The sequence below is a fragment of the Sus scrofa genome, chromosome 2 (assembly GCF_000003025.6).
Source record: "Sus scrofa isolate TJ Tabasco breed Duroc chromosome 2, Sscrofa11.1, whole genome shotgun sequence".
Classification (NCBI taxonomy): Eukaryota; Metazoa; Chordata; class Mammalia; order Artiodactyla; family Suidae; genus Sus; species Sus scrofa.
The window spans coordinates 4,449,642-4,471,986 of record NC_010444.4 but is presented as its reverse complement, the minus strand read 5'-3'; the positions used below and the strand labels follow the sequence as shown (position 1 = coordinate 4,471,986).

The window sequence follows — 22,345 nt, the reverse complement described above, 5'->3', positions numbered from 1 at the left end:
TAAATGTTTCCCAGCATGTTTGAGTGGCTTAGGCTTTTTTTCCTTCTTCATGATATTTTTTGGATTTTTTTTTTTTTTTTGCTTTTTAGGGCCACTCCCACGGCATATGGAGGTTCCAGGCTAGGGGTCGAATTGGAGCTGTTGCCACCAGCCGCAGCCACAGCCAACGCCAGATCCGAGCCACATCTGCAGCCCCAGCCACTGCAAGCTGAGCCGCTGCAGTTGGATTCTTAACCCATCGCGCCATGCGAAATGCCCAGAAACTGTTTTCGTAAGACCCCTCGCCGTTTCCCTGCCCACGAGAGCGTGGGAAGTGCTGGCGTAAAGCTCACTGATTTCCGAGGTGAGTGTGCCGACTGCCCCGGGGCTCCCGGTTGTTGAGGGCCTGTGCATTCCAGCTGATCCCTGGCCTCCTCTCAGTTCCTCACAGGCAGTTTGCTTGGTGAGGATAATGAGGCTTTGAGAGGGGAGTGGTTTTCCTGAGGCCCCAGGGCCAGGCGCTTGTGGAGCTGGCATTGGAATCTGGGTCTCTTTAGGGCTTAATCGTCCTAATAAGATTTGAGGAGAAAATGATGTTTATTTGATGAAAGCAGGGGGTTGTAGGCGGTTTACATGAACCGCAGTTGGGCCCTGGGGACCACACTCTACCAGCAGTGCCCTGGCGGATTCGATCAGGGGACTGGCGGGCTTCCTGTGCGTCTTGCCCACGATGTATGAACCGCATGGCTGTTCCTGTCCCGTGTCACAGACAGGGTAGCACCTTTTCTTACAGGGTGTCACTGCTTTTGAAATAAAGATACTGTGGCCTAGATTTTGCTTTCAAGAGGGAAGCATATTTTAGTCATTTTTGAGGACCTTTCATTAAAGTTATTGAGCCAAGAGGAGCAGGCTTATGGGTCCCTAGGTCCTATTGTATGCATGTGTGGTGGTAATTTTCACTTGTATCTTAAGTTACAGGGAAGGCAGAGCATGGCAGAGGTTGTCCTCTGTGGAGTCAAGAAACAGTTAACTCCTGCCCACATACTCTTCAGCCTTTTTGGAGAAAACCTGATTTTCAAGCTGTCTGATCCAACTTAGAAAACAACTCTAGGATTTTGCAAAGAGATGGAGGGTAGATGGATTTTACCATTTCTCTCTTTGTCAATATTGATTGAAAAGCCTATGATCTGGTTTACTGTAAGAAATTATATTCCCTCTTAATCTCTAAATCCTATTGAAGTATAGCTGGGGTAAGAATTTTAAAGTATATTCATGTTTACTAAAAATGAGCTGTTGAAATCGAGACTCCTTTCAGTTTTTCTGAATATCTTAAAGTGGTACATTTTTAAAAGGGCTCTGTTGGACCTCAGAGCCCTGGGCGGTTGAACTTTGCTATATCACACCCAGCTTGATTCTGCTTCAAAGGGCACAGACAGAAGTTAGGGCCAAGCCAGAGGTAACTAATTTACCAGTGCCGTTCTTTTCCAGTGGATTTGCTGTTTGGCTAAAAGACACAATACGTGATGTTTGCGCAAAAAGACGACTGTGGTTATATTTTATTTTTAAGTCTGGAGTATACCTACCCAGTGCACAGAAAGTGCACTGTGGCACTTTGGAAATGTGTGCTTCAAAGTGTTCTAGTTTGAAGAATGCTGTTCTAATTTAGGACAGTGGAAAGCAAAAGGAGTTAGGCATTTTAAAGCAGATAGTTGCTCAAGAATTCCTTTTCGGTTTTAGTAACAAAACATGAAGCGTGGGCTCGGGGAATGAGAGGAGCTGGTTGGTCAGGTGGCCAAGTGGCTGGGACACAGCCCAGGGGTAGGATGGCTCCTTGTAACACAGCCTAGGGCAGCCTCTCCGCCTGGCAGGCAGCTGGCTCCCTGTGGATTTGGAATGGAAGCACCTTCCAGCTTGGGGTTCTGCTGTCCCTTGGGGCCTTTTTTGTCATCAGCATCCAGCCAGGTGCAGCAGGGGAACACATGGAGTTTTTTGGCTCACGGCATATTGGAGAAACCTTTGTCACGTGGCCATACCTACCTGCCCCAGAGAGCGGGTCTAGGGGATAGTCCTGCCTGACACCATGTAGCTGTACCCCTCCTGGCAGGCTGTGAGGACTCGGGGGTGGTGCAGAGATAGCAGGAAGGAAAGTTAGTATTAGTCAGAACTCCATTTCCTCTTGAGCAGGGGACGCTGAACTTTTTTCTATAATGTTCTAGGCTGTTACTGTGCCCGCCACATATGGTCACAGTCATATTTTTCTTCTCTTTGCCTTAAACACCCATTTAAGAATATCAAAGCCATTCTTAGCTTGCAGGCGGTGGGCTGTATTTGGCCTGTGGACCACAGTTTGCAAACACCTGTTATTTCATCACTGCTAATTATCAGTTATTTCTCTAAATCCAGTGTAAAATGAGTTTCTCTTTTTTTTTGGTCTTTTCAGGGCCGCACCTGTGGCATAAGGAAGTTCCCAGACTAGGAGTCTGGGAATCGGAGCTGTAGCTGCCAGCCACGGCCACAGCCACAGCAATGCCAAATCAGAGCCGCATCTACTACCTACACCACAGCTCACAGCAATGTTGGATCCTTAACCCACTGAGTCCAGGGATCAAACCTGAATCTTCACGGATACTAGTTGGGTTTGTTACTGCCCATAACCCATGCCGGGAACTCCATGGGTTACCTTCATAAGGTTAAAATTTGGCAAGTCAGTTTTTACTTGAGGTGGATATGATTATATCTTGATCCATATTCTAGAAGTATGGTTTTATTTTGTAGACGTTTATAGTTTTTGACTGATGAAAATGAATGTATTTTTTATAATTAGCTAGTAGTAAGGGTTTTCATATCAGATTTGCTTTTGTGATTTATTTATTAGACTTTTCATTATACCTTGCCTTTAAATGTGGGCTTACCAAATAAATAAATAAAAGACATGCTGCATTACATGAGGTCTAATTTTTTATTTTTAAGACTTAAGGCTAAGTTATTAACTATGGTCCAGTTTTCTGACTTCAGGTGGAGAGACTATTAGATTATCAGAAATTTGGCTTACAGACCAAAATAAGCACATGGGATGTGAGATGGTATTTGAATAGCGCTAGTAGCTTTTCAGTCAGTGAGTTTGCTAAAGTATTTAAATAAAGTGAACTAATTTGTCAGTCTTTAGACATCGTAGGATCAAATTTTTCATGATCTGAAGACAAGGTGAATGGTTGTTTTTTAAGATGATTTTGCTACAGTTTTTTAGTTTCTTTGTCAAGAATGGCATAAGTTTTACCGTTTTATGGCTTTCAGATTTTTCATGCTATCAGTAGCTAAAAGTGCTGGTTCGTGGTGTTTCTTTATTTAATTTCTTAGTATTCTGAAGAGTAGCACATACTTAGGTCTCACATACTTAGGTCTCAATACTTGTCATTTTTTGCTGAAGATATTCTATGTAAGAGTGTATTCTTAATCCTTAAAGAGTTTATTTTCTTCCTTTCCTAGCACTAAATTTTTAACAGAGTATGATTGGGTTAATTTTACAGGTTGAAGTCATCCCACGTTTTAGTATTCCTTTTTTTTTTTGGTCTTTTTGCCATTTCTTGGGCCGCTCCTGCGACATATGGAGGTTCCCAGGCCAGGGGGCGGATCGGAGCTACAGCTGCCGGCCTACGCCAGAGCCACAGCAACGCGGGATCCGAGCCGCATCTGCGACCTACACCACAGCTCATGGCAATGCTGGATCCTTAACCCTCTGAGCAAGGCCAGGGTTCGAACCCGCAGCCTCATGGTTCCTAGTCAGATTCGTTAACCACTGCGCCACGACGGGAGCTCCGTGTTTTAGTATTCTTTCAGCATTTTCAAGTCAGATTTTTTTGTTATCAATAAAAATATTTTCTGAGAAGGAAAAAAATCTTGCCAATTTTATTTATTTAGAAAGTCTTTAATAGATTCGATATGAAACTTGTCTTTTTCTGTTTTTTTCTTTTTTGTCTTTCCAGGCCTGCAGCCTCAGCAAATGGAAATTCTCAGGTTAGGGGTCAACTGGAGCTGCAGCTGCCATCCTAGACCACAGCAATAGGGGATCTGAGCTGAGTCTGCCACCTATACCACGGCTCACAGCAACACTGGATCCTTAACCCACTGAGCGAGGCCAGGGGTGGAACCCAAGCTCTCGTGGATACTAGTTGGGTTTGTTAGTACCCAGCCATGATGGGAACTCCCCAAGGTGGCATTTTAGACTATAAAACTAAATGGAAGTTTGAAAAGTGAATGTGTGAAGTTGAAATTGTGTTTGAAATGCTCTCTGCATTTTCTTTAGACCAGCATGTTTTGGAAATTTGATCTTCACTCATCATCCCACATAGACACACTTCTAGAAAGAGAAGATGTTACACTGAAGGAGCTGATGGATGAGGAAGACGTTTTACAGGAGTGTAAAGCTCAGAACCGCAAACTTATAGAGTTTCTGTTAAAAGCAGAATGTCTCGAAGATTTAGTCTCATTCATTATAGAAGAACCACCTCAAGACATGGATGAAAAGATCCGATACAAGTAAGAAAATTCCACCTCCTCTTTAGGGCGGGGTAGAATATGTATGTCTTACCATTCTCGTGGTCCAGCTGCAGGGGGCGGCCAGGGACCGTCCCAGAATGTTGCCATGGTCACCTGAGTGGCAGGCTCAGTGGAGCAAACAATCCATTCTCGAACGAAGTCCAGTGAAATCAAGGATTTTAAAAGTGAGTGTTACAAACTTCAGCCAAAAGGTTTTTGCCTAAGAGCAAAGTGCATTATAAACAGTGATGAAGTTCCTTAAAATAGTAAGACGATCCAAGTAAGTATTTTCTCTTTTTTGCAAATAGAAGGACAGAGTATGCACATACCCAGGATCACACAGCACACATGAGCCAGAGCTTGTTTCATGAACAGCGTTGCTGATAAAATAAACTCCGGCCCTTCGTTCACTGAAGACGAGGGTGGCCTTGGTGGACGTTAGTGTGGCGTCCAGGCAGCGCACTGCTCGGGTGAGGCGGCGCATTTGTCCGCTTCACCACTGGTTCCATCAGCCTGTGATGCTTTGTATTCAGACCCCGGAAAGTCTTCGTGAATACGCCCTGTGTGTTTAAAGTATTGGGGTTTCAGTTAATTATCTTTCCATTTCCAACTCTATTGAAGTATTTGCTCCCTCCACCTGACAGTGGAACCAGTTCAGGAAGAAAACAAAAAGTCATTGATTATGTGTTGCGTCAACATCAAGGAATAGGAGGAATTAACATATTAGCTTTGGGTAGATTCTCCTCTTGCCCCTTTCCCCCAGCCCCTCTTTTCGGGTATCTTTTCATTTCTTCAATGGGAGAATTTTACTGTCAGAGGAATAGCGTTAATTGTGCTTTCAAGTTGCTTGTGCTTGGTGCTTCAAGGAAGTCGTGTCCTCTGCCAGCCGTTAAGTCCCCACTCAGAGATCAGTGCCTTAGAACAGAGGAGGAGAGGAGTTTGGCAGCAGAAATACCACCGTACTCCTGCCCCCCTAAAGGTAGATCCTTTGCCGCTTTGCCCCTTCGCAGTGAACCGTGTGTGTGGGTGCCGCTTGTGGTGGTGCTTACCTTGCCACGAGGCAGTGTGGTGTGGGCTTGGGTCACGTCTACCAGGGTGGTGAGCCCTCTCCTCTTAGAAGCTCTGAAAAGTTGAGCAAGCAACTTCCTCTTCTCGGGTCTGTTTTCTCACACACCGAATGAAGCAAACATTTCTTTAACTGGGGAAGAGTAGACGGGCCTTATGGAAACTGCCTGTTTTGCCACAAAGGAATGGTGGCGTTTTGTGGGATTGCCATGCCAGCGTATTTTGTGCTGCCGTTGAGGTTGCGAGAGCAGGTGTGTTTCCCTGGACATGGAGCCTCCTGGTTGGAGCCGTTTCGAGAGATCTGAGCAGAGTGGTTTCTACTGTGCTTCCGGCCTGGACGGAGCCGCCGGCTGCGATAGCCCAGAGGGAGTGTTCAGCTGGGATCTGAAAGCTTTTTAGGGTTGAGGTTGACTGTAGGCATCTGAGAAAGTTTTTTTTTTCTAATCTTTTGTCCTTTTAGGGCCGGTAGCCGCAGCATATGGAGGTTCCCAGGCTAAGGGTCTAATTGGAGCTACAGCTGCTGGCCTGCACCAGAGCCACAGCCACGCCAGATCTGAGCCGCGTCTGCAGCCTACACCACCAGCTCACGGCAACGCCGGATCCTTAACCCACTGAGCAAGGCCAGGGATTGAACCCGCAACCTCATGGTTCCTGGTCAGATTCGTTTCCTCTGAGCCATGATGGGAACTCCATCTGCGGAAGCTTAGACAAGTGTTTTGTAGTTTACGGGTGATGGAATGATTGTTGTATTTTGTGACCGTCATAACTACGCATTAGTTACACGTTTAGATTGAATCCGTCACTGTTTTCATCTGATTCAGTCGTCATCTACAGGTGCTGAAGGTTTGTGTTTCACACTCACCTTTTAATCTTAATGACAGATACCTCAGCTTTAAGTAATCCAGCAGAAACCTGAACTAACAAAACTTTTAAATTAGGTCCTTAGGTAGCATTGTATATGCAAAAGCTGAGATGCTGTTGGACAGGTCAGGGTTCTCACGGAGGGACTGCACAGTGGGACTGCACAGTGGCTAGAGGAGAACCAGAAGGGGCTGCTGCCCACAAGGTCAAGGGAGACGGGCTTTGGGAAGGAGAGCTGGGCGTGGAGGCTGCTCCCGTCAGGCCAAGCAGCCGTTGGCGTTTGCAGCGCGGAGCGCGCAGGCCTCACCAGTGTGGGTTCCTTGGAGCAGTGGACGCGGAAGCCTGGCTGGAATGCTTTTGAGCAAGAGTTGAAGACAGAGCAGAGAGTTCTTTCAAGTCGTTCCCTGGAAAAGGAGGAGCAGAGAGAAAGTGGGAGCTGCAGGCAGATGTGGAGCCAGGAGAGGTGTGGTGTCTATTTCCCTAGATGGAAGAAGGGACGCTCCATGTGCAGGCTGGCGAGGGGGTGCAGCGTGGAGGGAATGGGGCTGCTGTGGAGGGAGCGGGAGGTCCCGTGATGCCCTTGCGGGTGGGAGGGAGTGTGATCAGGAGGACGGCAGGGGCGGCTTCACGGCGGCAGGAGGGAGGGCCGGGGCGGGTCTGGGGCACAGTTGGGCTGGGCTCTCTCCCGTGCTTCTGTTTTCTCAGTGTAAGGCAGTCAAGGTCAGAGACTGGGGCGGCAGGGTGTCTTGCTGAGGGCGTAGAGGAGGTCTTAGGTGTTTGAGGAGCTTGTGGAACCTTCAGGAGGGAGGGAGAACACACGTAGCCCCGGCCTGTTCCAAGCTAGCACTTGAGCCTTTTCTGTCAGTGCCTGGGCCCTGTGCACCTGCTCCTTTAGCTCCATCATGCCTCCAAGTCACTGTGGAAAAACGGGTGAAAATTTCTTGAAAAATTATTCAAGATGCCCATGTGCTCCTTGGGCCTTCTGCCTCAGGATTTTGACAGTATTCCCTACATGTTGGGTTTGCAGCCGGAGTTGGCGTCTCCTACCTTTTATCAATCCTTTGTTTGTTAGCAACTTTCAGATTGGGGCCACTGAGAGCCGCCCCCACCCCACAGCAGCATTTCGGTAGTTTTATGAAGTAGAAAATACAGAGGAATTAAAACAGCTAGCATTTATTTATTCCAGGCCTTCTTCTCAGTATTTTGTTTGTATTATTCTCCCTTGTGAGGTGAGGACTGTTGTCTTCATATTATATCCTTGGGAACTGAGGCCCAGAGAAGTTAAGTAACTTGCCCAAGGTCACACAGCTTGTGAGTGGGGGACCCAGGTTCTGAACCCAGATGGGGTGGCTCTAGAAGCCACACCTGTCACCACCGCGTACTCCTGTCCCCAGCATAATGGTGACTCTGTTATGGCATCTTTGCACCCATATATTCTATAAAGTGAGGAAGGCTTTAACTTGATTGAGCCGGAAGCCTCCAGAAGCCAGCTGTTGGATAAGGTGATCTTCATCCCCACACGTGCCAGTTCTGTTGTCTTTCTTTTCTCCCTGCAAAGGTTCATTTGGGGTCATCCTCATACCTGTCAGTGTTTGACCTCACGGCAGACCCGCTAGGTGCGCAGGTTTCTGGTCTGTTGCCAGTGCTTCTCCAGCCAGTGGTCTCGAAGCAGCAGTGTGCTCGTCCCAGGTGCCATGGGTGCTGCTTGGGTTCTGGCCTGCAGCCTTTTCCCCTCTCTGTTGTCACAGCCACTTCTGGCTGTTTGTCACCTCTGTCCTGATCAGCACTTGAGCTTGCCACTCCCGGTGACATAGTTGGTTCTGGATCCTGGCTGCTGGGAATCCTGTAAGGAGCGGAGACGTGAACTGGGGTGGAGAGAGTAGTCTGGACAGGCCTTGGAGTCTCCATTCTTGCTCTTAGAAACAGGTGAGAAATCATTTGTGACAAAAGGAGTGGAGAAAACGGATCTACTGCCTGCTGTTCAGAGAGAGCGCATGCACGCGCGAGAGCAAGAGCTGGCTCTGGTGCTCAGAGGCCACGATGCTTCAGGGGTGCAGGTATCTCTAGGGCCGTGGGGACTGTAGAAGAGGCTTGTGTCCCACCGCAGTGAGAGCTGAGGGTGGCCGATCCCCAGAAGACCCTGGACGGCTCTTGTATAGTTTCCCCACCAGGGTAATGCAGGCTGTGTCCTGTTCTCCACTCTAGTCTGTTACAGTATTTACTCTTTTACTCTTAGTCCCGTGCACATGATAAGCCAGCCCCCAAACAGCTTTAGGATGCCGTTCACAACCCAGATGAGCTTTCAGGCGGCAGCCCAGGAGCCTCAGTGAGTCCTGAGTGCTCGCCAGGTGCCCTGAGCAGCGAATGCAGTTTCCTGGAAGCCGTCTCCCCTGTGGGTGTCCTGCATGCTGCGCTGCTTGCCCTGCCGGAGGGCAGCAGCCAGGGCCTGGCCTGCCGCGTGCGCCTCGGCCGAGAAGGCCCTTGCCCTGACCTCCCTTGACTCCTGAGTCTAGGTGCGCTCTAGTTTTGTTGGGGGACATGCATTCCTGTTAAAGTGTGGTTTTGAAACCATTTTTTAGACGCAAAAGAAAGTTCACGTTCATCGTTAGGTTAAATTGGACCGAATGGATTACAACGATTTCGTAATTCCTGGAAGATGGTGTTTTCATTTTTCACAGTGTGAGGCGGTCTTTCTGGTGTGTGTTTTACTTGATGTAATGAAGCTGTTACTGTGGATGCTGATGTAAGTGTCCTGTCTTCTAGGTACCCAAATATATCTTGTGAGTTGCTCACTTCCGATGTCTCCCAAATGAATGATAGACTGGGAGAAGACGAGTCCTTGCTAATGAAATTGTATAGCTTCCTCCTAAACGATCCCCCCTTGAACCCACTACTTGCCAGTTTCTTCAGCAAGGTGCTAAGTATTCTTATCAGCAGAAAACCAGAACAGGTAAATATTCTTTTCCAAAAGGTAAGTATTAGGGCTGATCATCCCCTGAGATGATCCCCCAGTCATTTTGTTGCTTCAGGGGTCTTGGCGTCCTTAAGTTCAGGCTCTGTGATAAAGAGTGTATTTTAAACCTTAAGCATTCTTAAATGCCTGCTGACTGAACAGCCAGTGCCTCGTGAATGAACATGTGCTAACTCGACCGCTGCTTCTCTGAGTGCCTCACATCTCAGTTTTTCCGTGTACTTTGCTTTTCTCTTTTGACAAGTGGTTAGAAGAGTGAGAGCACTGGGTGTCCACTGCGAAGCCGCGTGAGGGTGCATGGTGAGTGGCTGGATGTGTGAGTGGCGTCTTCGTGACTCCGCGATGAAGCGCCAGTTTGCTTTTCTTTCCCCCGGTGACGGTCACAAACGAGCCGTAAGAAGCCTTCCCTGGAAGGCAGTTGATGATTAGGTGACAGCAACGGTGATTGTCTCTGTTTCGGTTCCACCCAGAAACTTGAGACCTCTCGGTATTGACTGTCCCACACCCCTGAGTGGCCCTGCTGTTCCTGCCCAGCAGAGCACCGCAGAAACTCACAGCTTTCCACGCAGGCGGGACCCTCCCCCACCCCGCATCCCGCTTCTCTCTGCGTTTTCTGTCCATGTCTGTACCCCGCCCCCCAAGCTTTGTTTTGTTCTTAATTCCAAGTATCTGTGGTATATGTAGAGGATCTGAAAAGTGTAGCCCCTGCTGCGGCAGTAGGAGCACCACCCTCCAGTTTGTTGGAAAAGCAAGTTCCGGAGCCCCAGTCCAAACCTGCTGAATCGGACACTGGGGGTGAGGCCCCGTCCTCTGGGATTTGAGAAGTCTTCCAGATGACCCTGGGGCACGCTAAAACGCGAGGATCCCTGCTCTGGTGGACGCTGGTGTGAAAAAGGATCTGCTTACTGGGAGCTTATGGAGACGGGCACCCAGTGGGCAGCACCGGGAGCCTTAGACGCCCAGATGCAGACTAACAGCTCTGCCATAGGGCAGCCAGCAAAGGTGTGATGTCGGGTGCACGGTGACAGACCAGTTGGGCCTGGCATCCTTCATGGCGGAAGACAGGCTCTGTGACCGGTCCTTGCTGTCAGCCCACGGGGAGGGACTGGAACTATTTTAGGCCCAGTGTGTCTGTCCTCTGCCAAGGCGAAGTGGATACGTGTTTTATTTTAGAATGACAAGGTTGTTCTTTCATGTTCTCAGCTGAGCAGGATTACCTTCCTAAATGTTTCCCAATTGAGGTTCTTCTTTCTTCGATAGTAATCCCCAAAGCAGGATCCCAGATGGTCTCTGTCTTTCCACGAGCAGTGACCGGACTGCGGACTGTTTCAGCAGAGTGCAAGTCACCCGTCCGTCTGAGTTTCCAGCCAGTTCCAGATGGTCGTAGTCGTGACTGAGGCAGATCTTACACTTTCTGGGGAACCCCAAGCTTGTGGGCCCTGGTTTTCAGTGTGCCTTTAGTGCAGGGTGAGAATACACATCACGCTTCTGGGGGTCTTCAAGATACACAGGTGGTATGTACCATAAAGGCACAAGGCATACCAAGACCAGGCATACCATCTGTGTAAAGAAGGCAGCGTGTGCCAGCGGAATGCCAGGAACAGGGCCTCTTCACTCTGTTGCTTGGTGTGCTTCTCAGCTCAGCCTCAGTAATGAGAGGGTCCAGGAGCCCTCACTCTTTCTGCTACAGCAAAGGTCAGGCGGCACTTTTTTTTTTTGACGGGGTGGGAGCGCACCAGTGGCACGTGGAAAATCCTGGGCCAGGGATTGAACCTGCTCCACAGCAATGACAAAGCCAGATCCTTAACCTGCTGTACCCCAAGAGAACGCCACGCATCTTTCTAACCTTCTGAGAATTATGAGTAGAAATAAAGGTTTCCCATCCATCATCACATGAGGTATTAGGATATAAGCAGCTGCAGGTACTGGAAAGTATTCAGACTAGTCTGGCTTAAGCGCTACAGCCGGTTATTAACTCACAGAGCGGGAAGTCCAGCTGCTGGAGCACCCTCAGTGCTGGGTGGGGTAGCACCTTGCCAGCGCCGTTCCCCGTGCAGGCCATCTTGCTGTCCCTGCTGTGCTGCCCATGGCACTGGCTGTGATTCGTGCCTTTGGGCTCCAGGTTTAATGCCTTTGCCACTAAATAATGCAGTATTTTTGTCACGTGACTTTTTCTTCCTCTCTCTCTCCTCCACTGTGCTTTTAAAAACTACTGTGTGAGTTGGCGATGAGTGGATTAATTCTGTAAAACTTTTGGAAGGTTATGTCACCGCGTTGAACCATGTTATCTAGAGAAGCAGTGCGTGACAGTTGATCCTACGTGTGTACTCAGTTGTGTGAAGCCGTTTTAGTTCATCTCTGGTGGTTAGACTTCTTGTGGGATAAAGGCAGGATTTTGGCATTGGGGGCCTCTAAATACAGGTTTAAATCTCAGGGCAGCCAGCTTTTAGCCTCCAGCTTTAAGGTACTTAACTGGTCTGAGCCTCAGTTTCCTCGTCTGTAACATTGAGTTAAGCAGCCCTGCCTCACAGGCTTGTGAGAGACTTCACTGAGATTCAGGGCAGCGGCCGTGCTGGCTGTGCTGCTCCTGGGACTTCTGAACGGGTAATTTGGGACCATGGCCAGGAATCAGGAGGCCTGCAGAACCGTCGCGTTCTTCCCGCGCAGAGGAGACCCGGCAACTTCATTCCTGTTTTCCTATCCCCTTGGTGCACCTGTCGCCCTCTTCACACTCACCCTCCTGTGTTAATCTGATCAGGGAAACTGCTGAGATAAAAAACGCAAATGGGGTTTTTCTGTAGCATGTGAGTTAGTCACTTAGACATGTTTTGTTTTGGTTTCTTTCTTACCTGCTAGAGTACAGTTAGGATTTGGAATATTTACTCTGTTTTGGTGCAGAGCCTAATGAATGAACTTGCTTTATGTCCATAGATTGTTAAGTGGTATATTTTCATGTTATTTGCCAGGTATTAAATTTTTATCCTCATTCTTTGAGAATTAATAATGGAAGTGAACAGAAATAAAAAAATTCTGTTATGGAGTGTTTATATTAAATAATAAATGATAATTTGAGCGATTTTTATCCCAAGAGATTTTTTTGGGGGGGGTGTCTTTTGAGGGCCGCACTCAAGGCATATGGAGGTTCCCAGACTAGGGGTCAGATCGGAGCTGCAGCTGCTGGCCTACATCACAGCCGCAGCAATGCGGGATCCAAGCTGCGTCTGCAGTTTACACCACAGCTCACAGCAGTGCCGGATCCTCAACCCAGAGCCAGCCCAGGGAGCGAACCCAGTCCTCATGGATACTAGTCGGGTTTGTTACTGCTGAGCCACAACGGAAACTCCCAAGAGATTTTTGAATATTGTAACACTTAGAAGGCTTTCTGGTTGGACATCTTACTACGAATTCAGCACTGGCCTGAAGTGGTGGTGGGATTTTGGAGGGGCCGCTAGGTGGCTCAGGACTGAGAGCAGCCTAGAGTTACGTGCCTTTCAGTTGTGGTGTGTTCTCCTCTAGATCGTGGATTTCCTAAAGAAGAAGCGCGATTTCGTCGACCTTATTATAAAGCACATAGGAACGTCGGCCATCATGGACTTGTTGCTCAGGCTGCTGACGTGCATCGAGCCTCCACAGCCCAGGCAGGATGTGCTGAATGTGAGTAGAGTTGGGGCTGCGGAGGGTGCGGGGCTGGCCCCGCTGTCTGGGCGGGATCCCGGCGGATGGGGAGGAGGGTGCCTGGGAAGGGGGGCAGGGCGCCAGGAGGAGGCTTCCGGGACAGGAAGAGAGTTCTGATTTTCCCGGACAGGATTCCAGCCGCGCACACCCAGGGGACATGGGCTGTTTCCTTGTGGGGGTTCTTTCGCGGGCCTCGTTGGCGCCTCAGCACGCGTGGGAAAGTGGAAGGGTCTGGTGGTGAGAGCAGGACCGAGAAGGTGGCGCTCAGACTGGCATCTGAGCGTGTGCTGTGGGCCCCCTTTCTGGAGAAGATGGTCGCACAGCAGGGTTTCTCTAGAAGCTGAAAGAAGAGGTGTTGGTACTTGCAGGGAATCGGCCTTCAGAAGCGGCTTTCTCGCGGATGCCGAGGAGCATGGGTCGAGAAGGAAGTGTGCGTCCGAGAGGGCACGCACTTTCAAATTCGGGGAGACGGTTCCTTTAGGAGGTGTGCCTCTTGGCAGAGCTGCCTTGGGTGGGAAGAGGAGGGAGTGAGTGGTTGAGGGTGAGCTTTCTGGCAGGCCCCCGGCTTTGCCTCTGGTCTTCTGTCGCTCCCTCGCTTTTGCTCCCTTCACTGCCTCCTTCCAGAGCCATTCCCCGGTCCACCCCATCTTTAATACTTAACTTGAAGCCTTAGAACTTCCTCCCTTCCCCAGAAGTGAGTTTTATGGAAAATGCCACAGACCTGGAGGACCAGGAGGAGAGGCAGGGGGCCGGCAGGTGGCGTCCCAGGCAAGGGCACGTCCTGCTGAGGTGGGCGGCTGTGCCGGCGCACGTGTGCGTGGGGGAACCGAGAGGTGGGCCGAGGCTGGTGGGTCTTGGGACCAGGTGGAGGTCACGGCGAGGACACCACCGAGAGGCCGGTGAGTGTCCTGGAGTGGCTGCGGGAAGGGCCTGAGTTGGGGCGCTGGTCCCTTTTAGGTGAGTTGCCGTGGCTCTGAGTCTTCTCAGGAGAGGTTGGGGATTCAAGGGAAGGCGGTTGAGGAGGAGGGATTTGGATTATTATTGGGGGGACTATTCAGGGTGGGTTTTTGGAGTTCCTTTGGTCACTTCTGGGTTGGATCTTAAGGCCCATTTCCAAAAGCAGAGGTCACTTCTCGAGGGATATAATAGGTATGGAATGACAGAGGTTAATGAAGGCATAGGCGGGGAAGGGGGTTAGAAACGCCCCCAAGTCTGACTGGGGTTTGGGGCCCCCGTGGGCTGGGGCTCCGCCTGCTTGTTGATGGCTGTGGAGGCAGTGGGGGGGGCAGTGACCATTCACGGCCTGCCCCGTCTCCTGCCTTCTCCCGCCCCATCTAGAGGGTTCCAGAGTGTGGTCGCAGACATCACCTCGGAGCCTGTGAGGAATCCATTAGCCCAGTCCCCCCGCCCTGCCTGCTGGATCGCGTCCTGCCGCTGAACAAGTCTGTGTCCCCCTCCCCGGCCCGGGCGGGTAGTTCGTGTGCACACTGGAGACGTGCTGTGGTGTAAAGGCGGCCTCTGCCTCTCGGCCAGGCTCGTGGCAGCTTTGCCTGCCTTCTCCTCTGGCATGTTCTTAAGGAGCCTGGAGACAGCCTAAGAATTTCTCTAGACCTTTAGCAAATTATGTTTGGTTTCTGGCCACCCACTCCTACCCCCACCTCCACCGGCACCCTTCCCCCTCCTCTCTTTTAACCTTTGGAGCGTGTGTGTGTGTGTGTGTGTGTGTGTGTGTGTGTGTGTGTGTGTCCTTTTTGGCTGGGGAGTGCCTTGGTAGGGCGTTTCTGTTCCTTGCGATTTTTTCCTTTAGCCTTATTCTCACCGGCTGGGTGTTTGCATTCACGGCGGTGTTTATTTCACGTGTAGATGAAGAAGAGGGTTTGTCCCAGTCCTGATACTTGCTCTCTGCTAACCTGAGACGGGGCAGATCAACGCGGCCCCCACGTTTCCTGTGGTTGTTTTGGTTTTGGAATCTAAAAGTTCATCGTGTGTTTTAAGCTGGAGGCTTGATAGCAAATACTGCTTTTCTCAGCCTTTCGGAAGCTCTCGTAAAGTGAATGCTCTCCTCCAGCAAACGTCTGACTCCCGTCCCCCCGCCCGCTTCATGTCCAAAGTCCAGACCCTCCCAGTGCCCAATGTCTACCCCGTGGCTTAAGAAGTGGACGTGCGGAATTTTTGGGTGTGGGTATTGTGATTTGGGGAGTGGTTGGGACTGTAGCTACTGCTGAAATAATATATTCACTGGCGTTTTCCTTGGGGAACTTTTAATTTTCTGTAGTGTTCAAAGTCCAGAGAAACCTGTAACCTTCTCCTTAAACTGTGATGGATATTTCCAAGTATGTTAGTCTTCACTGGGGCTTGAACAAGAGCCACTCGTTGCTATGACCCCTTCTACAATGTGTTTTACAGTGGTTAAATGAGGAGAAAATTATCCAGAGGCTTGTGGAAATAGTTCATCCGTCGCAAGAAGAAGACGTAAGTTCTCTTATTAAAACTTTTCTAAGAACCGCTTTTATCGGGGCCCGTAGTTGTGCCAGACATGAAAGTGGAGGGCGGGTAGTGCAGCGATCTTCGGTTCTCGAAACACCAGAGGCTTTCGGAGGTACTGCCTTTTGCCCATGCCCGGAACCTTTCCCGAAATGTGAGACAGCCGCGGGTCTGGCAGTCTTCCTTTTAGGGCTGGGACTTGGGGTGGCACCTGCTCGCCTTTGTTGCCGACCTCTCCCACACTTCTGTTTTCTTTTATACTCATCATCTTTAGCCCAAATGGTGTGGCCGCATCTGTCTGCATTTGTTATTTCCATTCTGGCTGAACCTTTGCAGACAGCACAGCAGTGTCTCGGGCACCCGTGAATCCCTAGTGATGGGCTCTTGGTGGTTCAGCATCCTGGCTCCAGCCTTTGTGCTCTGTCAAGGTTGACCTTTGTCCCGGTGCTAAAGATTGACTTGGCAATAGAACCAAAGCTCTTTGGAGTTTACACCTTGAGCTCTGTGCTGAGGGGGTGCCCATCCGGCGGGGTCGCCAGGACCAGAGGGCGTGCCACCGTCCCCCAGGCTGATATTCTGCTTCTCTGCTGCTGCTCTTCTGTCGCACACTGAGCCCTGTGGAACTGCCAGCATGGGGCCATTGCTACCTGCAGAAATGACAGCTCCTTATGGTTCAGTTGTAATTCTGTAAAGGACTTGGTTCAAGCAGTGCAAGGTGTGTCGTGGGGCCTGGGGCAGCCTCCTTGCCCGCCCCTGAGTTCTGGATTAGCTGGAGAGTGAGCACAGCTGGAGAAGAAGCCTGCAGCCAGATGCAGATAGATAGGCCAGTTTCTTGTGGAGCTGGGTCTAGCTCCTTCTACTCCATTGAAAACCGTTGGTACCTGGAGTTTATCTAAAGCAGGCTTCCCATCCCAGCTCCACCTTCAAAAAAAGAGAGAACGTGTTGACCATTAAAGGGGCTGTTGATTCTCACACCCCCCTTCAGACAGCGCATATGCCTCCTGCAGTGTTGCTGCTGCTGAGGCTCAGGCCATTCCAGTATTGGGTGCTAGAGGGTGAGAACCTCTGCTTGGAAGGAGCCCTCGGCCTGGTGGGGGTGGTGACCCCCCTGCCTTGGCTGGGGAGTCGATGGTTCTAAGAACACACTTCCCATGCGCCGGAAGTGTGTGGCTGGTGCAGGCCGTGGCGAGTGAGGACAGGAGCATGGCCTGCCCTGTTCACAGGGAGGGGCATCCATCATCACAGGGGTCACGTACTGAGCAGAACTTGATTGCTCAGCAGGATGCTCTCCTTGTCTGGAGGCGCCAGGAGAAATTGACAAAGGAGAAGCCCAACCCTGCTGCAAGGTTTTTGCAAAGGACAAGATGTTTGGGGCCTTGGCACCCTCTCTGCTTGACTTGCAAGAAAGTTAGTTTTGGGAGTTCCCTGGTGGCTCAGTGGGTTAAGGATCCGGCATTGTCACTGCTGTGGCTCGGGTCACTGCTGTGGTGTGGGCTTAATCCCTGGCCTGGGAACTTGTGTATGCCACTGGTGCAGCCAAAAAAAGGAAAAAACCAAGTTAATTTTGTCTTTTAGACAGTCCTGTGGATACTTCTGTTTTGTATCAAGTGGTAAATTGCATGCCGAAATTATATTGACCAATTTATATTTATTAAGAAGATGTTAGGCTCTGAATCCAAATAGTGGGTTTTGCTTCCCTGGTGTGTGTTGTCATCTGAGCTGGAATCTCCTTGTGCTACTTGCGCTGGGCGCTCTGCTCAGTCCGCAGGTGGTGCTCGGTGCAGGTGTCCGGTGCTGAGAGTTTAGCTCTCTTGTAAGGTAACACACTGGAAAAAGAATTCCTTGTCCATTAGCATATTCCAGAAAAATGCATTTATTTTTTTACGTCACAGAAGTGTGTGCATCTTTCTGTGCCGATAAAAGTATATATTTGGGGGATGTATTTTTCATCAAGTATTAAGCGTAGAAATTTCCCTTGCCAGCACTTGAATCCCATCTCCCTCCACAGGGTGACATGTATTTCATTGGCGGTCTTGTTAGGTAAAGCTCGTTAGTCTGGCAGGGTAGATACGCACGCTTTACATATGCTTTTTCTTCTGACCGTAGCTTTTTACTCAGTGTAGTTTGTAGCCAGTGTGAATTTATGTTATTACTTAAGCAATTTCTTCCCTAACTTTTAATTATAAATTTGACATCTGATGTGTTTTATAGTTAAAATTGTACTTCTTTCCTTTAGCGGCATTCAAATGCATCACAGTCACTTTGTGAAATTGTTCGCCTGAGCAGAGACCAGATGTTACAAATTCAGAACAGTACAGAACCGGATCCCCTGCTTGCCACTCTAGAAAAGTATGTTCGAAACTCTGTTCTTGTTCTTTTTTCACATGGATGCTATCCGATAGGTTACCCCTGGAGGTGGTTGGTAAGTGCTTCTAAAGTGGGATCCGGTCCCTCCAAAGGACCTGTGGGTGGGCGAGAAGGCAGGAACACCTGCTTGTCCGAGCTCAGCCTCTCCTTCATGATGCCCTTTGGAGACCTGCAGGGTAAAAATGTAAATAAATGGTATTAATACGTAAGCTTTGGACTTCTCAAACAATTGTCAACTAAATTCTGTGAAAGCATCGCAAGACGGGGCAGTCACCTCAGAGCTGTGCTGACTGCCTTTGTGGTCTTCAGGGGAAGGTAGTTCTGTGTACAAACCAACCTGACTCGTTTTAGCCAGCGATTTTTACCAGAAAGTCTTAAAATTCACCACACCTTGGCCGCTCACTAGACCAGACCGATTGGAAGGGTTACGCATCTTGTGTGTGTGGTGCTTCTGCCTTTCTTTTTAGACAGCTCCTAATGAACAGACGTCTCTTGATTAGGCGGAAGGCAGCTTGGGGGTGGTGTGCTCTTGTGAATTTTATGACAGGTCAGCCTGCCCTGTTGGAATTTCTAGATTCACGTGTTTTCAGGAAGACTATTTACCGTCCAGTGTGGGCGTACTTTTGACCTGCTTCGTAGGACGGAGTTAGTTTAATCAGTGAAACGAAGGCACTTGCCCCTTTGGGATGAATAGGTGGAGCAGTCGCATATGACTGGCAGTCTCACTTCAGTGTCGTGCTCCTGTTGTTCTTTTTGATGGTTGCTGGAGTTCTCTTAGTCCTCCTGTACATTTTGGCTCATTTGCATCCTTTGGCTTAACTGTCTGGAAGGCCCCTTTGTTAAAACAAAACATTGGTGTGTACTCTTTACTTGACACGTGTGACACAAGCGAGGAATAAATTAGAGACAAAACGTCTTGCCTTAAAACTCTACCTTCTGAGACGTGAAGGTCTGTTTTCCTGGCACGTGTTTACTGGAGAACAGGAGGACACCGGCCACTTCTCTCAGGCAGCAGAACTGAGCAGCCTCCGAGGAAAAGGTCCCCGCGCCCGCCCCGTTTCCGTTTTCCTGGCATTATGGCACGTGGGCTCCTCGTGTAACGTAGAGCCGAATAGTTGCAGTAGTATAAGGCCGAACCATGAAGAACTGCAATTTGAGCAGGTTAAAAAAATTTGGCTGTCAGTAATTTCATGACTGTGTTGTTCAGTAGACATTTAATAAAAGCTACATGTAACTTAAACTTTTCTAGTAGCCTTGTGAAAGTAAAAAAAGGTGAAATGAATTTTAGTACGTTTTATTTAATACAAAGTAATGTTTCAGCATACGCTTGTTTTTTTAAAGTATTAGTGGGACACTCTGCATCCTTTCCATTGTACACAGCTTTGGAAATCGAGTGTGCATTTCACACTTAGGACAGACCAGCCCACTCTGGTTACATTTTGAGCGTTCTGTGCCCACCAGTGGTGATTGGATCCCTTCCTGGCCTCGGTGGGCTCACCCTGAGTGTCAGGCAGAGGGTGGTGGTCAGTGAGGTTCTCAGTGCCAGCCCTGTCTTGACACCGGCTGTTGGGACCACATGTGGGCCTAGCCGCTGAGGCCTGGGTGCGCACTGGCGGAGGTGTTTCAGGCAGCTGTAGTTGAATGTAGACAGGGGCATAGTCAGGCCTGACATCGGTACATATTGGTCAGAGTAAAGTTCTTCAAACACGTGGAGCGGACAAGTAGGGCCCCTTGCCGTTGCTGAGTTAACTGCCCTTAGCAGCGGGGGGACTTACTCTCTGCTCTGCTTCCCACACTCTTCTGGAGAATGAGAAGCCAGCCTCTTAATGTCAGACATGTTCCCACGTTACAGTGGTTCTTCTAGTATCTGTTGGTGAAGAAAATACACAGTGACAGAAGGCTCCTATGAGCTTAGTAGTGGGCCTTTATGCATCGTACTAGCACCTGTATATAGCTTATATATCTGTATAATTACCTGATTGTTATCAAATAATACAGTGATGTTCTCTTACTGAGCCGATCTGTTTGGTACACAGATTACCTCGCTCGGTAGGACAACGCCAAACACCCGGGGCTGCGTGTAAACACCGCATGTATCAGTGGACGTGTCGGTGAGCAGCTGAGGCAGAGGTGGAAGTGATCCCAGGCTAAAGAGAGCGGTCAGGATGGGCAGGGGTTCCAGAAGGCCTCTAAGAGAGTGGCCAGGCTCTTAGGTGGTGAACGTCCGCTTGGACGACGGGGCTGTAATTGAGTCGCTCTGTGAAAACGTCGGTGTTCCAAGGTTTTGTTAAAAAGAGCTGAGTTCGAGAGGGCGGGCTGTGCGCCTCCCAGCTCTCGACACAGACGAGCTTAGAGTCCGTGGCAGTGGGACCCCACTTGAGCCAGCCAGTTTTGTGGCACTGCGTCTTTAGCTGCCCGTGTGAAAAACAAAAGCAGACGCCAGCCACTGTCTCTTCTCCATCCGCAAGGTGCTTCATCCCAGCCTGATCGGTGCCCTCCCGCCTGGAACAGCTCACATCAGGAATTTTACGGATGCTCATCCTAGAACTCCGCTTTTTAATTTACTTTCGATTTTATTTTGTTTTCTGTCTTTTTGTCCTTTTAGGGCCGCACCCGTGGCATGTGGATGTCCCCAGGCCAGGGTTTGTTTTATTCATTTATTTATGTATTTTCCGCTGTACAGCACGGGGACCAGGTTACACATACATGCATACATACTTTTCCCTCCTATTGTTTGTTGTGTTGCGATGTAAGTGTCTAGGCTGCTGGCCTACACCACGGCCGAGCCACGTCTGCAGCCTGTACCATAGCTCCCGGCAACGCCGGCTCCTTAACCCACTGAGCGAGGCCAGGGATCAAACCCGCAACCGTGATTGCTACCTCATGGTTCCTAGTCGGATTCGTTTCCATCTCCCCCCCCCCCCTTTTTTTTTTCCTTGTCTTTTTGCCATTTCTTGGGCCACTCCTGCGGCATATGGAGATTCCCAGGCTAGGGGTCGAATCGGAGCTGTAGCCGCCGGCCTACACACAGCCACAGCAACACGGGATCCGAGCCACATCTGCAACCCACACCACCACTCACGGCAACGCTGGATCCTTAACTCACTGAGCAGGGCCAGGGATCAAACCCGCAACCCCATGGTTCCTAGTTGAATTCGTTAACCACCAAGCCATGACAGGAACTCCCGTTTCCATCTTTTTAAAAAGTAAAAGCGAATGTTTTCTCACTTGTAACTGAATGCCTTCTTACTTAAAGACTAGAAGGCATTCCTTTTATCCTGTTCAGTAAGCTCAGACGTCCTGTCTGTGGTTTGGGGAGAGGTGTCACAAGCAGTGTAGTGCTGGTCTGGGAGTACTTGAAAGCTGCTTCCTGCAGGGGGATCCTGAGTTAGGTTAGACACCCGTTTCATTGGCTTCCCCCAGGTAGAAAGAAAGAGATGCTCTCCCTCTTGGCTGCCCTAACTTGCCGAGGAACTGGTGTTAGTATCCCCTGAGCACAGCTGTACTGGGTGACTGGCGTGTCTGCCAGGCGGGCAACCAGGGGCACCCAGCTGTACATCGCATTGCAAGGGAGACTCCGTTTCCTCATCCACATGGGTTGTATTAAACATTAGAGATCCTAAGAAACGAAGGCTTTCCTTGAGCACCTGCATATGAACGTACCTAACAGGTCGCCCTTGCGTTTTACCCTGTGACCTTGTCACACGCTGGGAGAGGGGAGTGGAAGAGCGTGTGGAGAGTACTTTTTTTTTTTTTTTTTTTTTTGGTCTTTTTGCCTTTTCTTGGGCCGCTCCCGCGGCATATGGAGGTTCCCAGGCTAGGGGGCGAATCGGAGCTAGAGCCACCGGCCTACACCACAGCCACAGCAACGCGGGATCCGAGTCGCATCTGCAACCTACAGTACAGTTCATGGCAACGCCGGATCGTTAACCCACTGAGCAAGGGCAGGGACCGAACCCGCAACCTCATGGTTCCTAGTCGGATTCGTTAACCACTGCGCCACGACGGGAACTCCCTGGAGAGTTCTTTTGAGGCAACAGTTCTGTCAAATCCATTTCATTGCTACCACATGGTCTTGATTTTACCAGATTTTAATGGTAGAGGGAAGTGCTGCCATTGATGTTACCTTACACTTGCTTTTAGGTCTTTGTTAATTATACATTAATGCCTTTGTGGGAAAACATTTATGGTTTCCAATTACCCTCAAACAAACAAACAAACAAAAAACCTCCCCTCCTTTTGTGGGGGTGAAGGTTCCAAGTCTTACCACCCCCGCCCTCAGCCTGATGTGAATGGGAGGTGTTTCCAGGCTTGAGATAGTTGCTGGCTGTCAGCTAGATCAGCAGAGGCAAGCAGGGCCCGGAAGATGTTGCTGAGAGAAGGGGCGGGAAAACAGGTATGTGTGTG

General features: G+C 49.7%; 1 protein-coding gene across 26 annotated transcripts in view; it reads left to right on the top strand.

Moving 5' to 3' along the window:
- The window catches only part of PPP6R3 (protein phosphatase 6 regulatory subunit 3), a 128,752-nt gene that overhangs the window by 51,435 nt on the left and 54,972 nt on the right, over positions 1-22,345 (top strand). For 24 of the 26 annotated variants that reach the window (XM_021082696.1, XM_021082706.1, XM_021082707.1 and 21 more), the window contains 5 exons: positions 4,283-4,515; positions 9,205-9,391; positions 12,929-13,066; positions 15,494-15,559; positions 17,808-17,920. In XM_021082696.1, coding sequence (XP_020938355.1) covers positions 4,283-4,515; positions 9,205-9,391; positions 12,929-13,066; positions 15,494-15,559; positions 17,808-17,920 — 737 coding nt within the window. Of the gene's footprint in view, positions 1-4,280; positions 4,516-9,204; positions 9,392-12,928; positions 13,067-15,493; positions 15,560-17,807; positions 17,921-22,345 lie in introns of those variants that run through there. The other 2 variants (XM_021082711.1, XM_021082718.1) reach the window with 2 other exon arrangements.